The 25075-nt window shown below is 36.6% G+C and overlaps 1 protein-coding gene across 4 annotated transcripts in view; it reads right to left on the bottom strand.

Moving 5' to 3' along the window:
- The window catches only part of LOC109423939 (adenylate cyclase type 3), a 273333-nt gene that overhangs the window by 116076 nt on the left and 132182 nt on the right, over positions 1 to 25075 (bottom strand). For all 4 annotated transcript variants that reach the window (XM_062849826.1, XM_062849824.1, XM_062849827.1 and 1 more), the window contains exons 4-6: positions 15869 to 16028; positions 15435 to 15584; positions 7916 to 8034 (exon numbers count right to left, since the gene is read on the bottom strand). In XM_062849826.1, the coding sequence (XP_062705810.1) occupies positions 7916 to 8034; positions 15435 to 15584; positions 15869 to 16028 (429 nt within the window). The remainder of the gene's footprint in view (positions 1 to 7915; positions 8035 to 15434; positions 15585 to 15868; positions 16029 to 25075) is intronic.

A 25075-nucleotide genomic window follows, 5' to 3' on the forward strand; every position in this document is an offset into this window, starting at 1 on the left:
AACGGATCCGGAAACTTGGATATCGGTTAACGGCAATTCATAATGGATCCCCAATAGGATTGGAAAACAGAATTCTCGTGCTCATCATTCTACCATGGACAGAGTAAAGGGTGACAATAGCGCAAAAGCAATCAGTTCGATATAGTAGAATTAAAATAGAATACACTTAGGCGCTGTACAAAGTGTAAGTTCAACTGCAAATAAGAATATTTCACGCAGTGCCCTAGAGAACAAAAGAGCTGTAAATTAGGTCAACTGGATGAAGAATATAAAAATTACGATTTCCATATCGAATTCCATACAAACTCCAAGAGATGTGTGAAATGTACACATAACCTCAAATTTTGCGCAGCCGAAATGGAACTAAAAAGCTTTGATCTAGAAAAACAACTATCTCAATGACCTCACGATATCCATGGTAGAAGAATATTATTAAAAAAAATCAGTATCGCTACGCTAAGTCACCCACCAAATGTAAGCTAAAGGTCTCCCCTTTGATTTGGTACTAAGAGCAAATTTTTCTATCAGAAATTGTTTTCGCATATAATTTTTTGGTGAAAAGAAATTTGTTCTAGAAATCACGGAAAAAATAAAATGTTCTAGAGTCTGGGAAAAATCGCTGTTAACTCTTATATCCCTTTCGGGACGGAGCGCAAAAAAGTGAAATTTCCATACAAATGGCTCAACTTTGGCTCTCCAGAACTCGTAGATTTCCCAACAAAACAACAATTATTTTTCCTCATTTGAAAGAATTATTCTCTAGCTTTCGATTTCTAGCTTTGGCTACCTAGATAAAACGGAAATATAAAATATGCGAAAGATAAAACTTTTTCATGTTTACAGTTTTCGTCCACTTTTTGTTTAACTTGTTGTGGTAAATCTCACATGCAACGTGAACAACAATTTGATTGCACAAATACAAGTATAAGCAATGGCTGAATTATTGAAACAATTTACATCATATAAAACAAAGACCAAACAGATGAAAAAATACGCAAAACTGTTATCGCTCAACAGCACAAATGTGCTGGTTTGTCACGAAAGGAATATCCTTCAATCATTTAATCTATTTTTTCTAATTCTACTATATTGAATTAATTGCCTTCGCGCTGCTTTCACTTTTTTACCCTGTCCATGGTAGAATGATGAGCACGAGGATATTGATGTGCGGCTCTTGTTCCTTTTCCAATCCGATTGGGGGTTCATTATAAGTTGCCTTTAGCCGATATCCAAGTTTCCGAGTCCGTTTGAGCATATGCTCAGAAGAGGGTCAGGTATCAGCCGCTCTCGGGGGAAGAGCAACTAAAGAAAAATTGCAAGTGCCGGGGCTGGGATCGAACCCATGACCATCCATTTATGAAGTGAATGTGTAGCAACTACGCTATGGACCCCGGCGCTGTTAACTCTTACAGAAAACTTTTGTAGCCCTTAAAAGGGCTGTTTGTATTATATTGCTAATTCGAAATTTCAACTGCGATGCAACGGCAACGGCTTCTACACAGACCGGGGTAAGTTCGCATAAAGACAATTGAGTTTTTAAATTTAGAAAAATTCAATGATTTTATATTTATAAACGAAAGAGCACTTTTTTCTAAGCCTCTATGATTTTTTTCAGATTTTTAGAACTTCGTTTTGATACCTAAAATCAATTTCAAGAAGATTTATTCAAATCACCTTTTGACAGCTGGGCAACTGCTTGACAGCTCCGCCCAGTACAAAATCCGACGAGGGGTGATTCGACAAATCGCTCCTATACAAACTTCAAATTGATTTTTTAATAGGTTCCCGGGCTCCAAAATTCATGAATTTTTGAATTTCGGCTCAGTATGGCGTGCAGAATATGGAATTATCTCAACATCGCTTAAAAAGCCAATTCCTTATTACTGCCGTACCTGTCCGCTACCAATTTGAGAAAATGCTTTTTAGCGCCGATTGCAACATTCCTGCTATTGGGTTGCTGGCGGTGCGTCCTATCGCATTCGACAGTATATCAAAAAAATGAAACGCAAAAGATCAATCGCCGACACCACCATACTCGACGCCCCGAAAGATAATGTGCGAAAACGCAATGAAAATTTGTTTTTATTTTTCTGGATAGCTCTAGGCTGATGCGTTCCCCTCGAGGAGCCGAAGAAGAATGATGGAAGATGTGATACTGGAATTTATTTTTGTAACGCGAGGCAAAACCAGAAGTCAGCTTTAACGCAATTGGTTAGATAAAAGATTCGTCAACAATTTTCGGGGTTTCAATAGTTTCATGATCGATTCCCAAAAAAAAAAGAAGCTGGTTCATAAATATTTAATTGTTTAAGGGGCGATTTCTTCACCCTGGCTTAAGCGTTAAGCCAGGTTTAACTGTATGGGTAAGTCTGGCTTACCGGTTAAGCCGAGGTGAAGAAATTGGCCCTAAGTTACTAAATCCTCCAATATTACTGATCCAGATTTTTCAGTTTTGTGAAGTGTTTTCTCATATTTAAAATAAAACGCAGTCTAACGTCAAAAACAACTGGATAGGATCCAAGATAGCAGAGAATTAGCTGGGGGCGTAAAGAATCGTGTACTCCGAAAAACAAGTTGTGTCTACTGTAGTGACTGAAATGTTCACCCGCCTGGCATCAGCCTGACAATCGCCAGCAAAGAGAGAAATCAGAAGATACCGAAAAGGAATAAATACATCAGCAAAGTAACGACAGACAACCAGCAAAGTTCCAACCGTGAATACGCACACAACCTTCCACAGATTGTGCTCAAACGATGAAATCCCTGGATACCCTCCACATCGTTCCATCAACTCAACCGCACATTTTTACGAAATGTTTCACTCTGCTTCTTTTGCACATTCGCACTGGAACTTAGCCTTCTCTCAACATAGTCATTTCCTTTGATGAATTGCTCACGCATAAATTTACGCATATCTTTTCATTCAAAATTAAAAATACGACAGATGGAATACGAATTCACCAATACCTACCACCAATACTCACTTGACTGTAAGGATTCCCCTGCATAGAAATAATCACCATGTAAATTTGTTATTACAATAAGATGTGTATCTTCGGAGTGCGACAATGTCGAAAGACTGACGGCGATGTCACAGCGTATCGGAAGCCTGTGTGCGAGACCGCAGCGAACCGTTGAAAATTGGCTTCATCTGTGAGTTGCACTGCTGCTAGGCACCAGTCAGTTCCGGTTGCTGGGCGTCGATTCGAAGCTCAAGCGAATCGATAGATTGCCAAATGGAAACGGTAGCTGGATGGTGGAGCTTTTCAGTTTGCATCACAAACTTGGAACTTGATGAGTTACTAATCAATTTGTGAGACATCAAAAGCATTTACAAGTGTTGCAATTACCATAGAAAATTTACACATTTAGTAGGGTACGTGAATCGGGTTTGACCAGTCTAAGGGAAATTATTTTTCAAATATCAAACAACAATTCTATGGAAATCAACAATATATTAAATGAAAATTTGCAATTCATACTTTGTGTAAAAATGAAAGAATCGTGCAAAAATACACTTTTTGAATTAACCCTCTAATACCCAACCCCGCCTTTAGACGGGTATAGTATGAGCATTTTTCTATTTTTTCTCGCAAAAAAGTATATTTTAACAATAAGGCCTTTACAAATATTTATTTCACTTTTTGTCCTACCACTCTTTGGGTGGGTAAGGGGGGGGGGGGGGGGGGGTTCGCTTTTAATCTGAAAAATATTGAAAACTCACAGGATTTGTTAAGGAATTTTTAGCAAGACCCAATATTTTGATAAATATTTTTTCATCTGCCCCTCAAAATGCAAAATCCACCCAAAATTTTTTGAAGGGGGGGGGGGGGGGGTAGACAAAAAGTCAGAATTAAATTTGTATCAGCCTAATTATAAAATCTTAAAATGTTTTCGTTTCAAAATATCGGTATACAAATAGGCTTCCAGGAAAAATAAAAAAGTGTAGGGAGGTTCAAAAATAAAAACTAGAAAAATCAAAAGTTAAAACTAGAAAAATCAAAAACCAAAATTCACATAATCAAGAATCATATTCTAAAACATGTTCAAATCGAATTAAGACGGCGAAAAATGATATTAAGATCTAAATAATAATTCGGGCATTAGAGGGTTAAAATAAGCAATGGCCTAAATAGAAGCACTGCGTCAGTTTTAGCCATATTCCTTACTTTGGTTTCAATTTTGGCCAATCGCATTTATTTGAGTGTGAGGAAGAGACTCGGACAAGTGGGACTTGTTTCTTCTTGCATGCGCCGGTTTGGTGTAGTATTTTTTTCATTTCCTGCATATTTCTTTGGTGATACATACTACATTGGAGAGCTCTTTTCATGCTATTATTTCATTGTGAAAGTTTCAAATAATATTATCTCCCATTTCACAATATGTAGGGATAGTATGTCTTACTATGAAACGGTTTGACAACTTTGACGCTTTGGAAGACCTTCGTAAATTTAACAAATAAGCATTGTACCTAGTCTAAAAATCCTAGAATACAGTTCCAATGAAGTATACATTTTCTCCTGATAATCACTGGATACAAGGAGGGATATTCAGTTTTTTTTCATATTGAAATAGTTGATATTATGTATAAAACTGAGACATATTGTCCGTGTATTCACCCAATAAATATTAGCAGGTTCGTCACGTCAAGTGTCGGCACAAGCTTCCAAGTCGTTTTTTGTTAATAATAAGTGTTATTTTTCATTTTTGCATACACAAAATAATATGAAAGGTTCGTCACCTTCGGTGTCGACATGTATAATATTTAAGTTAAAACACAAAGGTTTAGATTCAATCAGACGTTGCATAAATCATATTGCTGTTGGGAATCGACTGTAATCTTGACTCTATAGATTAACGGCTACGCAGTCTTATTTAGTTTCCCCCTGAGGAAGACACTATCCCCGTGTCGAAACGTCGGGTGAATAATAAAACTCGTTTTTTGAACCCTAAGACTGCGTAGCTGTTAATCTATAGAATAAATCATATTGCTTACTAAAGTGAATTTGATCATGCGACTTTTTCCCCTCGCCACTAACAAAAACCCCTTCCCGTGACAGACGTGGAAAAGCAGATGCGATCTCGCTCATTAGTAAGCATCGCACGTCATATTAACATTCCTTCCCTCCCCCGATGACCATTTTAAGGGTTACTGTGGTTGTATTGGATTTTTTTAGTCATGTAAATCACGCCAATGGAAAATAGAACACTGCATTAATCATCTCTAAACGCGCTGTGTTTGATCTTCATGCTTAACAAGGGAACCAACACCCTATTTATAGAAAATCTTCCAGATGTTTAATAATGTGACATTTTTGATTGCTGTACCCAAGTAACACACATGTTATATAAAAGCTACGACAGCGCAAGTTTTGGTTGTATAGAAGTTTATTTTACGTTATTTCAACACAATGTTAGAATTACGTAAAATAAACTTCTATACAACCAAAACTTGCGCTGTCGTAACTCTATTATAACATGTGTGTTGCTTGGGTAATTGAGAATATATATAATATTGCTGACTTAAATATCAATAAAATTGCTGTTCAAATCTAGTATATCGTTTCTAATGTCAGAAAAGAATTTGCCATGCTGCAGCAGTACAGGGTGCGGGAGGAAAATATGCGAAAACTTCAAAGCGCAGTCACAGGTTAAATTTGGGGTAAGTATGACTATTTTTTATGACAGTGTTGCTACCAATAGAAAATAAAAATAAATTTATTTGATTTTTAACTTGTGATAATGTTAGCCGGAAAAGTGAGTATCCAAAAACTGCACGCACAATGGTCATAAGGCAAAATGGCTAAAGTACTAAAAATTTTAACTCTTATTCAATGGAAATCCAAGGCATACTAATCCAAAACCATGTAGTTTCATATACAAAACAGCACATACATTTGATGATATTCCAGAGGAAATTACTTTTTGTGGTTTTATAATACTGATTGTCTTCAGCTGCAGGTGCTGTCTTGTAAATGTTATTGACCAAAATAAAGAAAAAACTCCAAATAACTTTTCAGAAACGATCACTCAGAAACCCTCTCAACAATTATGAATTGGCCCATATACTACATTTTAATTTGTATCAGTCGGAATTGTCAACAAGAAGGCCACGAAATATCAAAGACTAAGAAAAAAAAGGCCAACTGCATCATGCAGTCCCTTTTCACAAGTAATTTCATGAAACATGACTTACGCAGCGACTTATGTGCTGTTTGTGTTTAGTAAGTTCCCCTAATATCTCTTCTACATGATACATCACATATTGAGTCCATATCATTGTAGTCCTACGTTACTTTTTCTTACAATAGCAATAAGGATGTGGTCCTTGTAGTTTTTGGAGCGCAGTGATCCTTGCCCCACATCCTTTCAAGAATGCAAAAGACTTAAATTTACGACAATTTAAGTTGTAAGAATCCATACTGGAGCGATAAATTTTACATGCTACATCAGAATGCAAATAAGATGTACATCTTACACACATACTTTTCAGTATTTTGCAAATCTAAGTGAGAGAAAAAGTTGAATCCCATCAGAGCGCGCGAATTACTTCACGCAAATTCAATTTAGGCTGGTACAAATTAAATTTTGTCTTTTTGTCACCCCCTTCTCCTTCAAAAAATTTTGGCTACATTTTGCATTTTGAAGGAGGCAGACAAAAATTATTTATCAAAATATTGGGTTTTTCTTAAAATTCTTTAACAAATCCAATGGGTTTTTAATATTTTTTATATTTATTATCTTTATCCTCGACCAACCAAAGAGTGGGGGAACAAAAAGTTAAATAAATATATGTAATGGCCTTATATAAGTCCAATAAACACATGCTCGGTTTGTTTAAACCCATCATGTTGATCGACCGCCTCCGAATCAACAGTTATGTAATTTTTCAAACAATACTATCTGAACAACTCGCAGCAAACTCAAGTAAATATCTATGTCCATAAATTTTGAGTGTTTGGTTCCAGTTCAACTATTGGTATACATTTTTGGTTGACAAAAACCAAAGAACTCAGCACACATTCGGGATTATGAATAACGCGTAACGAGCTCTCATGGAATAATAAAAAAACTGCTTGGAAGCTGAAAAAAAACGCTGATGCCGTTCCGAAAGGAAAATTAATGGAAATTCAATATCGTTTATCCTTTCTGGTGACCGGTTCGTTGGATAAACGGATGGATGCGGCGAGTGGGTCGAGCAGATCTATAGCCGGTAGCTATGTACGTAGGAATAAAGACTTATCCAACTCCAGTTATCGCCGTTTGTTCACTTCCATGTCGCGTCGCCGGTCGTAGGACCGACACTCCCATTGGGAATTTACCCTTCCTCGTATTTAGTGGTGTGTAAATAAGAGGCCGGGATCTCTCAAAGGCACTGTGTGTTTATCGACGAGAAAATGAATCTAATTTAGCTACGGATTAAGGATGGCTGTCCCCGAACGGTCGAACCCATTAGAAGCTTCTTAGTTTTCGTTGACCGTAAGTATTCTGAATAGCTAATTAGGTTTTCATTGTTATGCTTTTTAGCGAATATTATTTTTAAATTGAACTTTTAATTACAACTAGGTACATTTAACGTTTCATGCTCTAAATCCCACATTAGTGTGCCATAAAACTGAAAAATGTGTTGATAAATGGCCGAATAGTAGCTGAACAACGAATTTTTCCAACATTAAACAACATCCTCTTCTTTCACATTACCTCACGTAAATACCAATTCGAACGACATAAAGAATGATTCTTCAAACTCGATTAGGTTCCGTTGTCATCAACCAACCACCCCACATTCGGTCAACCACCCAACACCATTTTCGAATCGTTGGTCATGTCATGTCATAACATTATCCATAATTCCCACACTTTCTTTTTTTTTTTTGCTTCTGCCGTTTAACATTCCACCATTCCCACATCTTACCTGACATTTTCGTGGCGACTCATGTAGATTTTCTTGAACTGCTCCGAGTTGGTGGATCCCAGATCTTGTCGCATTTTTACGGCGACGTGCTCCGGCAGTACCGAGAGGAGCAAACGTTCCTTGAGGCGGCGAGAGAGTAAAGACAGAGCAAGAAAAAAAAAGAAACAAGAGTAAATGGATAATTATGTGGCTCTTGTTTTCGCTGGAATGGGGGAAAATCCGAAAGGTTATTGTGGTAATTTGGGTATGTTTGATGGACGCATTTTGTGGTAGGTGGCGGGGTTCGCCAAAGGGGATTAAAGAGCGAAAAATGTGTTTTTAATGAGAGTAGTAGCTAATTGAAAATTGTAATTAGCTTTTCGCAGTACAAGGATTGAAACTATCGAGGAGCTTATGATTTTTTGAATGGAATTGGGGAAAAAGAGAACTTTTTACAAGTAAATAATCTACAGCTCTAAGAAATACACTTTTAAATAATGCAAATGATACTAAACCATTTATTTTTGTTTGAATATTACGGATGAGTATCCTCATGTATCATTTTCACACCATTTTGTAAGTAGAGAGCTCATCTTCATGGAATTTTATACATCTACATAAATAAAAATGGAATGGTGTTTGTTTGTCACGAATAGGCTTGGGAACGGGTCAACAGATCGACATGATTCTTTCACTGTTGCATTCCGCCAGGGCTCCGACGTGTTCGTTCAAAAAAAAAAATAGAAAAAGTGATCGGGAAGGCAAGAAAAATAGGAAAATCTGAAAATCCATTTTGAGGGGCATTTCTTCATGGAACCGGATGTCAAAAAATAGAGTAGGCAGGCAGGACGACGTTGGCCGGGACTGCTAGTATTTTCATAAAAAAGTAACTTTATTATTTTAAATTTTGAATACTCTCTCCAAAACAAATATTTGTATCGAAAGGATGTTGATCCACTAATTCAGAACACGTACAGTTTTTGAGAAAAAGACATGTTTTTTTGGTATTTTCAATTTTGCAATGCAGTAAGTATTATTTAAAATGTTGCACATTCTCATCAAAATGTTTGTTTGTATTTTTGTTCACTGAATTTGAAATTTCCTTAGAATTTCAGTAACTCGTACATTTTTTTTATTTTATGTACTATTCACAAAATTTTGTGTTTTCATGAAAAAAAAAACTATTGCCTTTATAATTTTACCATTGCTCTTGTACATATACATATGTTTTTTTTAATATCGTACAAATTGGGCCGAAGGGTCTCAGATTTTCATGAAACTTTTTCCACAGACAGGGCTCATGGATACATGAACAAAAAAAAAAAATTGAGAAAAAGTCGCCTATTTTCCCGGAAAACTCAGATGAATTTTTTTTGTTTTCCCCTGACACTACTTACTTTGAAAAATCATAACTCAAGAACGTAGCATCATAGAAACAAAGATTTTTTTGGGAAAATGAAAGCAAACTTTCTCAGAAATCCAAAAAAAAATATGATCTGAAGTTTTCCACAAAATTTTCTACAGTTGAGAAAATTCGTAAAGAAAAGCCGGAAAAACAACGCCCGAACTCGTGGAAAATTTTCAAAAAAATATTTTTGAGAAGGTTATTTCATAAGCAACAGTGATCAAGTTTTTTTTGTAATGCACATTTTTTTCTTTCCTGAGTTATGGTCAATTTTGAGAAAAATGACCATGTACGCATATATTATATGATCATTCTTCACATAATTGGCCATAACTCAGGAACGGAAAACAAGTGCCTTCCAAAACTTTCAGCGATCGAAGTTTATGAAATTACCATCTCAAAAATATTTTTTTGAAATTTGTTTCGTGTTTTGGCATAGTTTTTTCGGCTTTGATTTATAAATTATCTCAACGGTGGAAAATTTTGTGGAAAACTTTTTCCATTTCATATAATTTTTCAACAAAATTGGCCATTAATCAAAAACGAGAAAAAAGTGCATTCCAAAAATTTCAGCCATTAAAGCTTATAAAATAACCTTCTCAAAAATATTTTTTGAAAATTTTCCACGAGTTCGAACATTGTTTTTCCAGCTTTTCTTTAAGAATTTTCTCAACTGTGGAAAATTTTGTTGAAAATTTTTCCCAGTTCATATTTTTTTTTGGATTTCTGAGAAAATTTGCTTTCATTTTCTAAAAAAAACGTTATTTCTATGATGCTTCGTTCTTGAGTTATGATTTTTCAAAGTAAGTAGTGTCAGGGGAAAACAAAAAAAATCCATCTGAGTTTTCCGGGAAAATAGGCGACACTGAATTTTTCTCAATTTTTTTTGTTCATATATTCATGAGCCCTGCCTGTGGAAAAAGTTTCATGAAAATCTAAGACCCTTCGGCCCAAACCCGTACGATTATTAAAAATATGCCCACATACAAATTTTGAGATGTATTCCAACGTAGGTTCGTACAAGAAATATTTTTTTTTCCAAAAATGAAAATTCCTCCAGGATCTGTTGATCTCTAGAGGATTTCTTCTGAAGATTGCAATGGAAATTACTTCTGGTAATTTCCCCAGTGGGGGTCTCTCCAAGAATTTTCTCGGGTATTTTTTCCGAACTTCCTTCTGGGGATTTCGATAGAAGTTCATTCAGAAATTTATCCAGAAGAACTCTTTGCGGATTCTTCAAGGAGTTTTACTTGGTGGTTCATCCTGGAGTTTCTGCTGGGGGTTTCAATGAAAGTGCCTTCATGAGTTCTATCTGAGCATTTTTCCAGGATTGGTCTCTGGTGATTCCTCACAGAGCTCCATCTGTTGATTCTTTCAAGAGTTCCCTCTGTCGATTCCCCCAGGAGCTCCTTTTGGAGATTTTAATGGTAGTGCCCTCAGAGATTTTTACTAGGAGTTCCCTCTGGAGATTCCTCTACGAGTGGGGAATCCCACTGGAGCTCCCTTTGAAAAAACCTTCAAGAGTTTTCTTTGGGGATTCCTCCAGGAAAAACCTCTGAATATTCTTCTAGGAGTATTCTTTCAAGGGATAATGGATATTTCCAGCTGGGTATTCCCCCAGGAGTCGTCTCTGAAGATTCCTTTACCATTTCTCTCGGAGGATTCCTCCTGAAGTTTCTTCAGGATATTATCTAGGAGTTCCCTCTGAAGGCTCAATGTTCCAACAGGAAATTTCGCTAGGTGTTTTCAGATTGTTCCTCTACGGATTTCTTCTGGAGTATTCTCTTAAGAGGTCTCTTTAAAGATTGCAATGGCAGTTTCTATAGGGATTTTTTTTTTTCAAAAATTCTCTGGGAGTCCCTCCAGGAATTGTGTCTCGGCATTCCTCCCGGAGTTCCCTCTGGAGATTCATCCAGGAGTTTCCTCTGGGGATTCTTCAAGGAGTTCTCTATCGGGATTTCTCCTGGAGAATTCCTTAGAGATATTTCTTGGGAGGGATCTCAAAAGAGATCTCCAGGAGAAATTCCTTGCGGAAACTTCCATTGAAATTTTAAGAGGAAGTTACACAGTTACGATAAATCTCCAGATGGAACTCCTAAAGGAATCCCCAGCAGGAATTTCAAAAGGAATACGCAGAAACTCTTGGAAGAATCTCCGGAGAGAACTCCTTTTTTGTTTGTTTTTATTAATGTGTATTTTAACATTTAGCAAATTCTACACTTAACAGAGAACTCCTGAAGAAATCCCTAGAAGTAACTTTATTGGGATTCTTCCAGGAATTTCATTTGTGGATTCCTTCAGGAGTTCCCTTTGGAGATTTCTCCAGCGGGATGTTATCATAAGGCAGAATTACATAGGGCTGAAAGCACATAAGGCCGAACACGAAAGGCTGAACCTATAGAATCGTAACATAAGGATGAAATCACAAAAGGCTGAAAACAAAAGGGATGAAAACATAGAGGCTTCACATTGACAAAGCTTGAAATCAGCAATAAGATTGGGTTTAGTCAAGAAAATAATGATGTATATATACAGCCATTCCATAGAAAACCCATATAGTGCAACTCCGATTGTCGTGAAACTTGGTCGGTTTGTAGTTTTCCGGAAATAATTAGACCCTTAATTTATATTTCGTCAAAAGGGTGACCTATTTTTTGAAAGAGTAGTCCAAAAAATCAACATATTTCAAAACCGAAAATTTTCAAAAAATCATAACTTTTGAACCAATTTACCGATTTTAAACTTCTTTTCTTTTATTTGAAAGCCATTGAAGTTCAGGTTGAAGCCTAGTTTTCAGGAAAAATACGTTGAAAGGGCTGAATTATGTTATTGTGCAAAAAATATGAAATTTTATGTGTTTGTTTTTCTCATTTTCATAGTCTCGGGACCAAAAAGATTTATATAAGTTTTATATTTATATTTTGAATCATTTTACGTTTATAGATACAAAAAACACCAGCAATTACTAAAAAATGCAATGTAATGCATAGTTTTATGGGTATTTAAAAAATCAAACGAGTTTAGAGTAGCTAGTATTAAAATATATGGCTCTGAATTATCCAAAAATCATATCTCAAAAAGTAAGAAACATACATCTTTGATTTTTTTATATGTTACGCTAAATTTCCTGAACTTTCTGATAGAAATATGAAACCAGGGTACCTAGGGTATGTGTGCTATCAGTAATCTCATGCTCCCATATTCATCCTATTCGAAAACAAGCAATTACGGCACCGATTGATTCCGTTCTTTTTGTTTTCGTGGATGCTCACTTCTAACAAAAAATACAAAAATAAGAAACAAATGTTTTTCGTAGGAAGAAAATGGGAGCCACATGCTTAATAAGGGAACCAGTACCCTATTTGGTTGCGAGATTATGGAAACGTGATTTTTCCTAAAAGCTAGAGTAGCTAGCTTTCAAACAAAAAAAAAAAGTTTAAAATCGGTACCCAAGTAACAATGAATGCTGAACAGTGAGAGTATTAGCTGAACAATAGCTGGTTAATGGCGTCAATGGCTGTACACAATGACAGCTAAATATTGGCTTGTTCAACCTTTTTAATCAGCAATACGTAGATGGCTTAATACCAAGTTTAATACAATATTATTTATCTTGGTAACCAGCTCTAAACCATCCAACCAACATGCAGAATTAATCATCTGTTGTTCAACCTTTACTTAAATAGCTTTTGACAGCTGACTCAAGCATGGTTTTCGTAAAGTCCACATCGCTTCTTCAGCCTCAACACAGACTTAGTTCAACTTATGTTCTGGACTATTCAGACACAACAAGTAATGCTCTTGTTTTCGAGGATATGTATATAATTGTGTGCAGTGCAGGTGCCAAGGTGAGTGACTATAAATCTGGAGGTCCGTGTTCAATTCCCTGTTTTCCCACAGGTCAACTTATACATTTCCAAACATTTCTCCTGGAAATAGACGCAGCTAATAGTGAAAATAGGCTCACGAAAGTGTTTTTATTTTATTTTCACACAATTAATAAATATAATTGATGACTGATTAAGCGCATACTAAGCCTTAAATCAGCCTTTCAATGACCCTCAAATCAGCTCAAGGTAGGAAAAAATCACCAAAATTGTTGTGATGTTTAGGAGCTAAATACAGGATTGTACTCAGCTTTTGTTCAAATCAGTGAATCAAAATTCAACCATCGCGCAACAATAATGACAATGTCGCAACCTGTATTTGTTGCGACAAAACAACCCATGCGACATAAGTTTGTCCCAACTTGAAAATAATGGGATTAACATCGTACACCACGAGTTAAGAGATTTTTAAGCCTCGCATTGCGATTTTCGAACGGTAACTTCGACTCGGTAAACACTGCAACTCTGGTAAAGCTTTATCATCAAACAGTTTCGACTTTGGGTTAGTAATAATTGATTATTCACGAGTTGAAAAGTACGCAACAAGAATTCCTAAAGAATTTCCAATAGAAGTGATTTTATAGAATTTTGTCCAGGAATTTCGCTAGGAATTCCTCCTGGATTTGTCTCTGGGGTCTTCCCGGACCTCCTCTGCAAATTTCTCCAAGATTCTCTACGAGTTCCTTCCGAAGATTTCAATGGAAGTTTCTGCAGAAAACTTCTTCAGAAGTTCTCTTTGGAGATTCCTCCAAGAAAGATCTCTGAAGATTTCTCCAGGAATGTTACTTCAAGAGTATACTCTAGAGCTTTCAATGCTAGTTCCTAAGTATTTTTTTTTCCAGAAGATCGTGCAGGGAACTCCTACAGGAACTACCTCTGATAGTTCTGCCAGGATTTGTGTCTGGAGATTCCTATTCCTGGGGAATGAATACTCCTTAAAAGAGTTTCCTGGAGGAATCCCCAAAAGAAACTCCTGGAGCCTGTTCACCACGGGAACGAGCTAGTGTGCAAAGGAGCGGAACCATTGTTAAATGGTACAAATTTCCCAAATGGAGGAAAACATGCGTCTGGAACCGACCTACTGATTGTTACATGGTCGCATATGCTTCTGGGCTTCGCGGATGATATCGACATCATTGGGGTCGACCGTCGGACAGTGTGGAAGAGGCGTTCATTCATTTCAAGATGGATACTGTGCGAGGATTGGACTTATTATTAACCCCCAGTACCAAAAATAGGAATTCGGCGTACTGACTCATTTGGCCTAACGATCTTTGGTCTGACGTATTTCGGCTTTATGCACTTCGGCCTAATGATCTGATTTAACCCCCACTTCATCTTTTCTGTAACATCCTGAAATGCCCTGAAACGTCTCTGAACACCGTACTTCCCGTTTTAACGTGCTTGTGAAGTTTCCTGAAACTCCCTAAAGCTCATCTGAGTGCCTATGAAGCCCCCTAACATTACTCGGAAATCTCCTGAAACGCCAAGAAATGTTTTAAGATGCCTATGGAACCCCCCTGAATTTAACTAAGAGCCTTTTAAGCCCCCTAAAGCCCTCTGAATGTTCCTGAAGCGCACTTGCAGAAAAAAAATCTAAGCCAGCATCTATTCATTACGTATTGCCGAAATCGACATATTTTTTTTATCCCGTCCCCCTGAAAATCCTTAAATTTTTGTATGAACCGTAATGCTAGGCCCCTCTCCGAGCGTAACGTAATTTATGGACCACGCGCTTAAGGCGAAACTGGAAGCATTTCCTCACTTTTTGGTTTTTGATTTTTTATTAAATAACGAAGCAATATTTTCAAAATTGTGCACGAAAACCGATTTTGAAAATATTGCTGCGTTATTTAATAAAAAATCAAAAACCGAAATAATGAGAAAATGCTTCCAGTTTCGCCTTAAGGGGTCTGCTGAAATCTTCTTCTAATATGGATGGTAATTTTCCCGAAATCAACAGTTTCCAGTCTAACCAATAACAAACAATATGAAATTATTAATGTTCTAGGGGGTATGACTGGGTTGACGCAAAACTTGGTATTTTTTGGCTTTCAGTCACAGAAAAGCGTTGATTATTTTAGTTCATTGCCAACGTTTCGATCCTGATGAAGATCCCAAGCACAGGATCGAAACGTTGGCAATGATCTAAAATAGTCAACGCTTTTCTGTGACTGAAAGTCGAAAAATACCAAGTTTTTGAAATTACCTATTAATGTTTGTTCAAGATTCTAAAAAAAACAGCTACCTGTTCGGCTGACTGCTCCTCGATCAGCATCTTCACCTCTAGGCCTTGTTTCGCTTCGAGAAAAGCTCTTCGTTGTTTCGCTTCAGCCAGAAAGTAATTCAGCAACCCGATGACCGTTGCTGCCGCCAGTAGGACGATGTTTGCAAGTTGCTGCGAAAAAAAGGAAGAAACATCGAGTAACGTTATTATTGATTGAATACAAGGATGATGATTAATTCGATCCGGTAGGACTTTAAATTGATCACCTTTTGGACACCCTCCTTCGTGCCGATTGTTGTACACATATCGAAACCATCCCATCAATTTGGCTCCCAGTCTCCATGTTGGATCCGAATGCAATGCCAATCTTCTCCAACGTCAGGGTGCCCGACAGGTGAAATCATGGAGGGCTCAACGAAGATATACCCGAAATAATAAAACTTTATCTTTCTTACCTGCTCCCAAAAATAGTTATCCCTCTTGGCCAGCCCAATGATGGCGTTGATATAGGTGAGCACCGACCCGACTCCCAGCAGGATGCCGGAATACTTGAGCAGCACCGGCAGGGTTACGTACACTAAAAAATTAAGAAGCACAGCCCATCCGAGGGAATCTCTGCAAATGGAAATAAATTATGGACAAACTGTGTTAGTGCGACCCGGAGGATCTCGTGTGTGGGTGGATTACGACGAGCATTGGAGAAACAAGAAAGTTGGACCTTATGTTGGTTAAAAATAGAATTCGGTTCACTGCTTTTAGCCATTCCTTCACAAACCACACACACATGGGAAGGAAGTAGCAAATTGGCAAATCATTTTCGTCCGGTCCGATGGTGCCCAGCTTACTAATAGGGCCCCCATCCTGGCTACCATTGATACGAAGGATGTGAGCTTTTGTTCGTTTTGAAAATTGAATTATCTTGGACCTGAACCTCGATGTGGCACGTCCACTGCTGTTGCGGCATTTCACGGAATAATCAGTCCATAAGGGGTGAACGTGATGAGGAACGCTTTTGGGATCACTCAATGGTTCATCTCATACCGATGGTCCCCTTTCGTCCGAATATCTTCTTTACGGAGCGTTGGAACCCCTGCATTTTAATATGATAATCTTTTAATTCCGCTTTTGCTGGAAATCGTTCGAAATCGAAAGTACACTTTAATTAAGCCGGAAGATATGAATACAATGGCAAAATCCCGGCCCGTTGTCTGGCGGCGGGTCTTTTGGGCCTTGTCTGGTTGGGTGGGGTGACGGTTGATAATTGAAGTAATGGATGTGGCTAATGCCTTGTGGGAGTATTTTTTCAAAGTCGGGATTAAAAGCTTAATCAACAGTTTGAAATAAGGGAGAAGTTGTTTTTCAGAAAGTAACCCAAGCGGCGTTATTGTTTAATCGGTGGGAGAGATAGGAACCTGCGGTAATTTCATTTAGAGCATTTCCAGCCAAAAACACGAAAACATTGCCATTTCTGACTCGATATTTTTCAATTAGAATGAGATTTTGTTCATACATAATTAGAAGATTAACCTGAGCTACTTGGAAAAATTTGAGGTTTAAAGTCAGCTTTCTACAGAAAAATAACACTAGTTTACAAAATAAAATGAAAGTCGTGAACTTCTGTCAACGACCAAAAGTTAGTGCTGATTTCGAAACCGTGCTTTCAAAATTTAAAGTAGAGTAGTTTTTGAGTTTTAGCTCAATATCGAGTTTTACAACTTTTAAAAATATGGAATTTAATAAAATTCAAATATCTTGCGTTTTGTTCAACCAATTTCAAATATTTTTCCATAAATTAAAAGCTGAATACAAAACCATTTGATCATCTGAATGCAGGTTTTGCGTCAGATTGATGAAATTCATGATATTGGCGAGTTTTAGGGCCGATCTCCTTAAATTTTGACCAAATTTCCAAAAATATATGAAGAAATATATTTTTTTTCAATAAAAAATTCTTTCTCGACGTTTAATTGACATATCATATGTAGGCAAGTTACAGTAAAAAATTCAGCTCAATCGGAGCATTGATTACGAAGAATGAGATATGTGAAGTGAGCGACGTTGCTTAAAAATAGAACAAAAATCGATTTCAAATCATCAACCTTGTATGAAAAGTTGAAAAAAATTCCGCTCGCGTTTTTGAACTCAGGGCATGATTCTACACCAAAAATGACCATCAGCTTACCGAGTTCAAAAATGCTGTAAACTAGTGTAATTAAAAGAATCGTAGAGTAAAGATTTTGGAAAATTGAAAGAATTTGTTCAGGAATTCCTTTGAGAATTTCTTTGGAAATTTTAACGGAAATTCCTCTGAAATTTATTTTCTAATTTTTATTGATGGTTTCTTTGGAAATCTTGAATTAAATGCCTGCGGCAATTTAGATGAGAATTCCTATTGTCATCCCTTTCGTGATTACTTGATTATTTTTTTTGGAAATTTTTAACAGATGTCTCCTATAACTCCTTTGTAATTAATTGTAATTATATTAAATCCCTTGAAAACTGCTCGAACAATTTCATGAAGATTTTTTTTAATTTAAATTTCTTGGGCAATTTAAAAAAAATCATTTAAAACTAAATATAAATATAAAATATAAACTAAAAATCCAAATAACATTTGGAAACTTAATGACTTCGACCCCTTCCAAATGGCAGTCTAGATGTTAATAATAATGACATGGAAGTTTTGTTGTTAGAAAAACTTTTTTTTTACTTAACCGTTCCAAGATGTTACACTAGATGCACCACGATGGCGTAGTGTGCGTTCCGTGAGCCTGTCTGCGTCATATTAATTCCAAAATCTTACTTGGGTTAATAGTGCTCATCTTGCAGAATATGACGAACTTTTAGAGAATTATGTTAACTTTCTTCAGAAAAAAAAGTTATTTTTTTTGAATTTCATTTTTTTTATATTTTATTTAAGTTTTTTTAATATTCTTTTCAGCGTCTAGGAATTTTTAACTTTTTTTTACATAAAAGTTCAGATAATTTCCCATATATCACGTTTTCTAGGTCTTGCCATTTTTGTAAATTTGTAATAAAAAATCGGTCATGATAAAATACAAAAACAAATTTTGCCTCGTTGCTTCAAATTACAAAGCGTTCATACCCAACCCACACACTGGACTCTGAGAGGATTTTACCGGAGACCCCTTTTTTGTCAAACGAGGAACCGTTTATTTTCAAGTTTTTTTTTAATTTTCACTTTATTGGAGCCTCTAGCTTTGGTGAAATTTATAAAATTATTGTCAACTAGGCAGGGGGCCGAAAGTCTCTTTAATAAAGTCAAATCAATCAAATCAATTGTCAATTAAAATCCTAATGGATGTTTCGAAATAGTTTCTATAGAAATTTTCGAAAAAAAATAGAAAGTAATTACTGATTTTTTTTATAAAAAAAAAGTTGTGCCGAAAAAAAGAATAATGCAATACCGGAGTAATTACCAACTAAATTGCCGATGAACTTTCAAAAGAAATTTCCAATGAAATTTCCAAAGTAATGGCTGCCCGAATTTCCAAAGGCATAACTGAGTGGTTTCGGAAAGCCGGAAGATTTCCCAAGCAAGTCGCCTAACAAATTACAAATAAATTACCAGAGAAATTGCCGAGACAATTCCTTTGCTTTTTTGCTCTAGAAAACTAGAGCAACCAGTGATGTTATCGTGGTTACTCCAAGTTACTCACTGAGGCACCAAAAATAAAATACTCCCAATATGAGCGCCAAAGTTCAAGCCCAATAAAATTTTCTATGGATTTCTTCAAAAAGTAATCCATAGATTACTTCTAAGATTACTCAAGAATCGGCCTAAACATCTACCAAAATTTCTTACAGTAACTCCTCCAGCGATTTTTTTTCAGAAACTCTTCCAGAGGTTCATCAAGGTACTTCTAAATAGGCTCCTTCAGATATTCCCTCATAAATCCCTCCAAAAAATATTTGAAGTTGATTTCTATGGTTTCGTTCTCAAACTCTACAATTACATTATAAATTTCTTTAGGGATTCATTTAGAAAATCCTGCGGAAATTTCTTCAGAAATACCTTTAGAATTTTCTACTAGGATTTCTATCGAAATTCTTTCGTAGATTCTTTAATAAACTCTCAGTTGTTTCTACAGAAAATGTTCCATATATTCCTTAAAAATTTCCACATGTCCGTAAGTTCCTAAGGATTAGGAATAACTCCAATAATTTCTACACGGACTCTATAAGATATTTATTTAAAAATTCATTCTAGAAATTTCAACGGAAGTTTCTTTAAAAATATCTCCAGAGTTTCTTCTTGGCATCTTTGCAGTTGGTTATCTATGCGTTTCTTTAGGTAATCATATTTTTTTTTCAAAAAATCGTCCATATAATTCTCCTTCAAGAATTTATTTGAAGGATATCTTCAGGAGTTTTCCTATAATTTTCTCAGTATTTTTTTATGAAATCCACCAAAGATTTCCCGAGAAATTTCTCCATGAAGTTCTTTTAAAAATTAGTCCACGAATTTCTTCAATAGTTTTCTTAAGATTTCTTCGGAAATTCCTGCAGATATTCATTCAAAAGTACAATCTTTAATTGCTACAGCAATTCTTCGGAAGATTTCTTCAGAAATTCCTTCACGGTTTATCTCAGAAAATCCTACTGAGAAGAACTTTCTTCAAAAGTTCATCCAAAAATTTCATTACAAATCCTATCGGGATTGCTTTGGAAACCCTTCTCAGGGTTATCCTAGAATTCTTTGAGAAATTTTTCAGTAATTCCTGATGAAATTAGGAAAGGATATTAAAAAATTACTCCTACGGTTCCATCAGAAATATCTCCTTCGATGTCTTTAGAGATCTCTGAAGAGATTGTTCAGATATTTCTCCAGGGATTTTTCCGAAGTTTTTCCATAAATTGCACAAAAATTACTGAAAAATTCTTTAAGAAATTCCATAAGGAATATCTTAGAAATCCATGTAGGAGTTTGTAAGAAATCCTTCAAGGGTTGCCGCCAGAAATCTTAGAAAACTCTGGGAAAAGTTCTTGATTTTTTGGAGGAATTCCTGGACAAAAATTTCTGTAGCAATTTCCGAAGTTATTACTTGAACAATTCCTGTATGAAGGCCCAGGATAATACCTAGCATATTGTCTGAAGAACCTTAAGATACCTCCTTAATTCTCAGAAAAAAAAACATGGAGCACTAATGGAGGAACTCTGCAAGTAATTTCAAGGGAAAAATGCTTGAGAAACTTCTGAAGGGTTTCCTGGAAAAATCCGTAGAGGAATTTCTGTAGGAACCTTAAAAAAAAGGTATTCAGAAATCGCAGACAAAGGTCCTGGCGGTATTCTTGATGAAATCCCTCAATTAATTTCTGAGAGATCCCAGGAGATGTTTCCAAAGGAATTCTTGTAAGAACTCATCAGTCAGAGACATCTCAGAAAATTGTTTATACAATTTTTAAAAAGTTGTGTACACAAAAATCTCTTAACAATTACCTGGAGAAGTTTTTGAAGGAAATCCCGCATAACATTTAAAGAAAAACCTGGAAGATTTCTTTAGAAAACCACTGAAGAAATAATAAAAATTAATTTTTGAAGAAAACATTAGAAAAATACCTCAAAGAACTGAAGAACCCTCTGCAGGTATTCATAGAGAAAAAAATCTCGAAAAATTCTTGTAATTTCTGCAGAAATTATTAAGATAGTCTTCGGAAAAACAATCTAAAAAAACTTTGAAGGTCTGAATAAGCCCAAAGCAATACCTGAAGAAATAACTGAAGGAACTATTCGAGAAACATCTGCAGCAACTTCCAGAAAAATCTGATGAGAATTTTCTAGAAGAATTTCCGAATAAATGCTCGGGAAAATTCCTGAATAAATGGAGCAATACCTAAAGGAACTTCTGGAGAAATTAAAACAGCAATTTCTGATTTTTTTTTTGAATTTCTAAAGGAAGCCTTCCTAGAAGAATTACTCCAGAAATTTTAAAAGCGTTTTTAGAGAAATCTAAAAAATGGACAATTTCTGGAAATTTCTGGAGGAATTCTTTTAGAAAGGTTTGAAGAAATACATGAACGAATACAAGCATGAACTTATGCAGTAATACTTGAAGGATTTTTTTATGAAACCCCTTCAAAAATCCCCGGAAGAATATCGGTAAAAATTTCTGAGGACACCCGTGGATCAGTTTCAAGATTAATATTTGGATAAATTTCTTGAAAAATTCCTGAAGAAGTTCCAAGGAAATTTATAAAAGAATCTCTCAAGGAATCCCTGAAATATTTTTCGAAAAAAAAAAATCCATGGACAGGAATGCATTTTCTACTAGGGAAACTAAGAGGAATCTTTAGAGGAATTCTGGCTAAATCATTCTAAGAATTTCTGCGGGAATATAGTTTCTGTAAACATTCCAAATTTTTTTTTTTTTGATAAATCCTCAAAGAAAACTTAAAGGGTTTCTGGCGGTATCCATGAAGGTAATCCTATAAAATCTAGATATTTTAAGGAGAACTCTTGCAAACTCATAAAATAAATTTCAGCAAGGATGCCCCTTTCCCGATAATGACAGTAAAATTTGGAGGAGTGCCGGATTAATGCTTATCTAGGCGCAATAGATAGTAAAATCATTTCCATGGCGCGTACCAGCATACGGGGCGCTGATTTTTGGAAACATTGAGTAACCAGCTCGGCTTTACCATGACAGCCCTGAGAGCAACTAAACCAATTGATTCAAAGATGTCATTTGATAGAAAACCTAATATTCTTTCGAATTTTCAAGTTATAGTCAGTTGAAGGCAATAATAGTCAAAAACATGGAAAGTTCAATAGCTACGTAACGGTTGAGATTTGATCATATGCGTAGGACCATTTTTCCACCATTTTTGGTCCTCTATCACCCCTTAAAAGTTTGCACTTACGAACCTAACACCTTGTATATCTGAGCTATTTGTTAGGATCAAGTATCATTTTTTATGGATGGTCATGGGTTCGAACCCAGCCCAAGCACTTGCAATTTTTCGTCAGTTTCTGTACCACCAAGAGGATCGTCGCTCTAACGGACCTGGAAACTTGGTTATCGGCGAACGGTATCTCATAATGGACCCCCTATCGGACTCGAAAAGGAAAAGCAGCCAAACATCAACATCATCGTGCTCATCATTCCACTATGGACACTGGACAGGGTAGAAAAGTGGAAGCAACACAAAGGCACCAGTAGAAAGAATACATTTAGGCCCTGTTCAAAGTGTAAGTTCAGTTGTCAATTGGAATCACTCACGTAGTTGACAAAAAAAAGTTGTAAATTAGGTGGTTATGAACAAAAATAAAAAGGTTCCAATTTTAACGAAAACAACAAAAAAATAAAATGGCTGGAGCAATCGACTGTTTTCAAATTGGCAAACATGCGAGCGTATGATTGAAAGGACACTCCAATCCTATGTCGAATGAAAGTAAATCTCTGTTTAAAATTCGATATGTGGCTTACCTACGACGCGTAGCCAATTAGAATTCACAAGATGCCGTCAATCATAACACAATTACCCAAATGCGAACGTTCAGATCGATCCTGTCCAATCAATTTCCATAGCCATTTAGCTGGAAGTTATAGCTTGGAGTCGCAGCTAAATTAACTGACTCGAAATTCCTGAGCATTGAAACCATTCATCGAGTCAAATTGCATCCAGCTTCGAATGACTCCTGACGAATCAAGCCCACTTTTTGGAATCGATATCCTCCTCTTAGACGTCTGCATGTGCTGTTTCAACTTTATCATGCAGTTACCTTCCAAAGTAGCATTGTATTCATAGCAGACACGATGCAATGTACATTGCACCGTACCTGTGTGTTCGAACAATTTTAACGTTGTGTAATGAAAACCACAACCAAGTTGGTGCGGTGGTGGTGGTGGATTGGATCCTACCTAGCCACGGCTCGCTTGTCCCTTGCATAGCTGAGTGGAAACCACGCGTTAACAAAAGCGTGCCCGGCCGGACTGAATGGTAAATTACGCAGGCTGGAAAATTGACTGCAGATTCCATCTCTGTCAGGTTTGCATAATTGAAATGGCTTGCTGGCTGTCGACTAAGGGCAAGCTAATTTCAACACCGGTTAGTGATTGGTCGTACAACACTAGCCTTCGGATGGAAGCATAGAACGAAATATTCCGCTCGATGTTTATTAACGTGTTTACCCGGTCAAAACCGAAAACAAACCGATTCAGCATACAATAAATCCCTGATCACTTCCTTCTATATTCTGTGTGGCGTATTTATTTTCCGCTTTGAAAGTTATTTGTTTATCTATTTCTGTTCTAAGCACTACGCTTTTCCGGTTTCCTGTTTGTTGCGCATGGTACACAACACAACAAGTTTGAACGACATGCCCGTACTATGGTGATGATGGTTGCTGCATATTTCCATACTAGGATTTTTTTTATGAATCAATACGGAATGAAGCGCTATGCTTTATAATTTCACCACCCCCCCCCCTCCCCAGTTACACGAAGATCCTGGAAGATCTTCTGCCACGTGCAGAAAACGCGTTTATCGTGAAGTTGTCGACCTCTCACTTGTTACCTGCTAATTTCACCTCATGGTCATTATGGGATATCGGGAGAATCAGCATTTCGCAGACAAAGGAAGTTTCGTAAACGTTTGCATGATGCGGGACCTAACCAGGTCTCTATGCAAACATATACATAGCTAGTTACACAGTCTGTATAAGATCTTATTCGCAATTTTCTCTTTGAACTTATCAAGATGCGGCATTGTCACATGATCACATTCGTGGTCATCCAACCAACTGAGGAGCAACTTAATTATAAAAATCTGGAGAATCGATACAACTAGAATCTGGGAAGCTCCATGTGGGAAGCCATAGCCTACTGTTTGTATTTTAGCTTATTATCGAACCTTTTTTTTTGCTCACGCTTAAGGTGACGGATTCGGTTCCAGGTCGGTCCAGTCATAATTGTGGACGTGCTCAAAAAATACTTGGGGAGCTGGATTTCTTTCAGTTGGGACATTACGCCAAGTAGTAGTTAAAGCAGAAGAGCCTTATCAACCTCATTCACTGTTGGTGGTTCCACAGCTTGACCTTCATCAACTGTGTTAAACTTTCAACTTAGGGTCTGTGTCAATTGGGAAATCAAAATTAATTTTCACTTAAATTTGACAGTTCGGTAATTATTTCCTTAGAAGAACTGTCAAGTTTAAGTGTCGAACTGTCAAATTTAAGTGAAAATTAATTTTAATTTCCCAATTGACACAGATTCTTAGTGTGTCTTCTGTGTCATAGAAGATGACACATTTTGCTCCAGTTCTTGTCAACATCAACACCACAGTTCTCATCAGCTACCGGAACACATCACACTTTTAGCTATGGAATCTTCCCATCGGAGTATAAACCATTCAGTCAGCAACCTCAAGTTGTCCAATCCTGAATTTGGGCACATAGGTAACATAAGTGGAACTTCGGTTAAGGAAGTTGAAGCCTTTTCGATTGCGTATGCAGGTATCAGTTATGTTAGAGATCACAGTCATTGACACCTTTTCGTCGATGTTCGGCTGCCGTTGTCTCTGACATTCGCAACACAAGCAATCAAACTATTGCGCGCAAACCCCAAAATTTTATTCCCACCTTTGGGTTTCCGCGCCGAAGACCCAGCGCCAGATTCGGCGACAAAGAAAACTGACAGCAG

The sequence above is a fragment of the Aedes albopictus genome, chromosome 2 (assembly GCF_035046485.1).
Source record: "Aedes albopictus strain Foshan chromosome 2, AalbF5, whole genome shotgun sequence".
In the NCBI taxonomy this organism is placed as follows: Eukaryota; Metazoa; Arthropoda; class Insecta; order Diptera; family Culicidae; genus Aedes; species Aedes albopictus.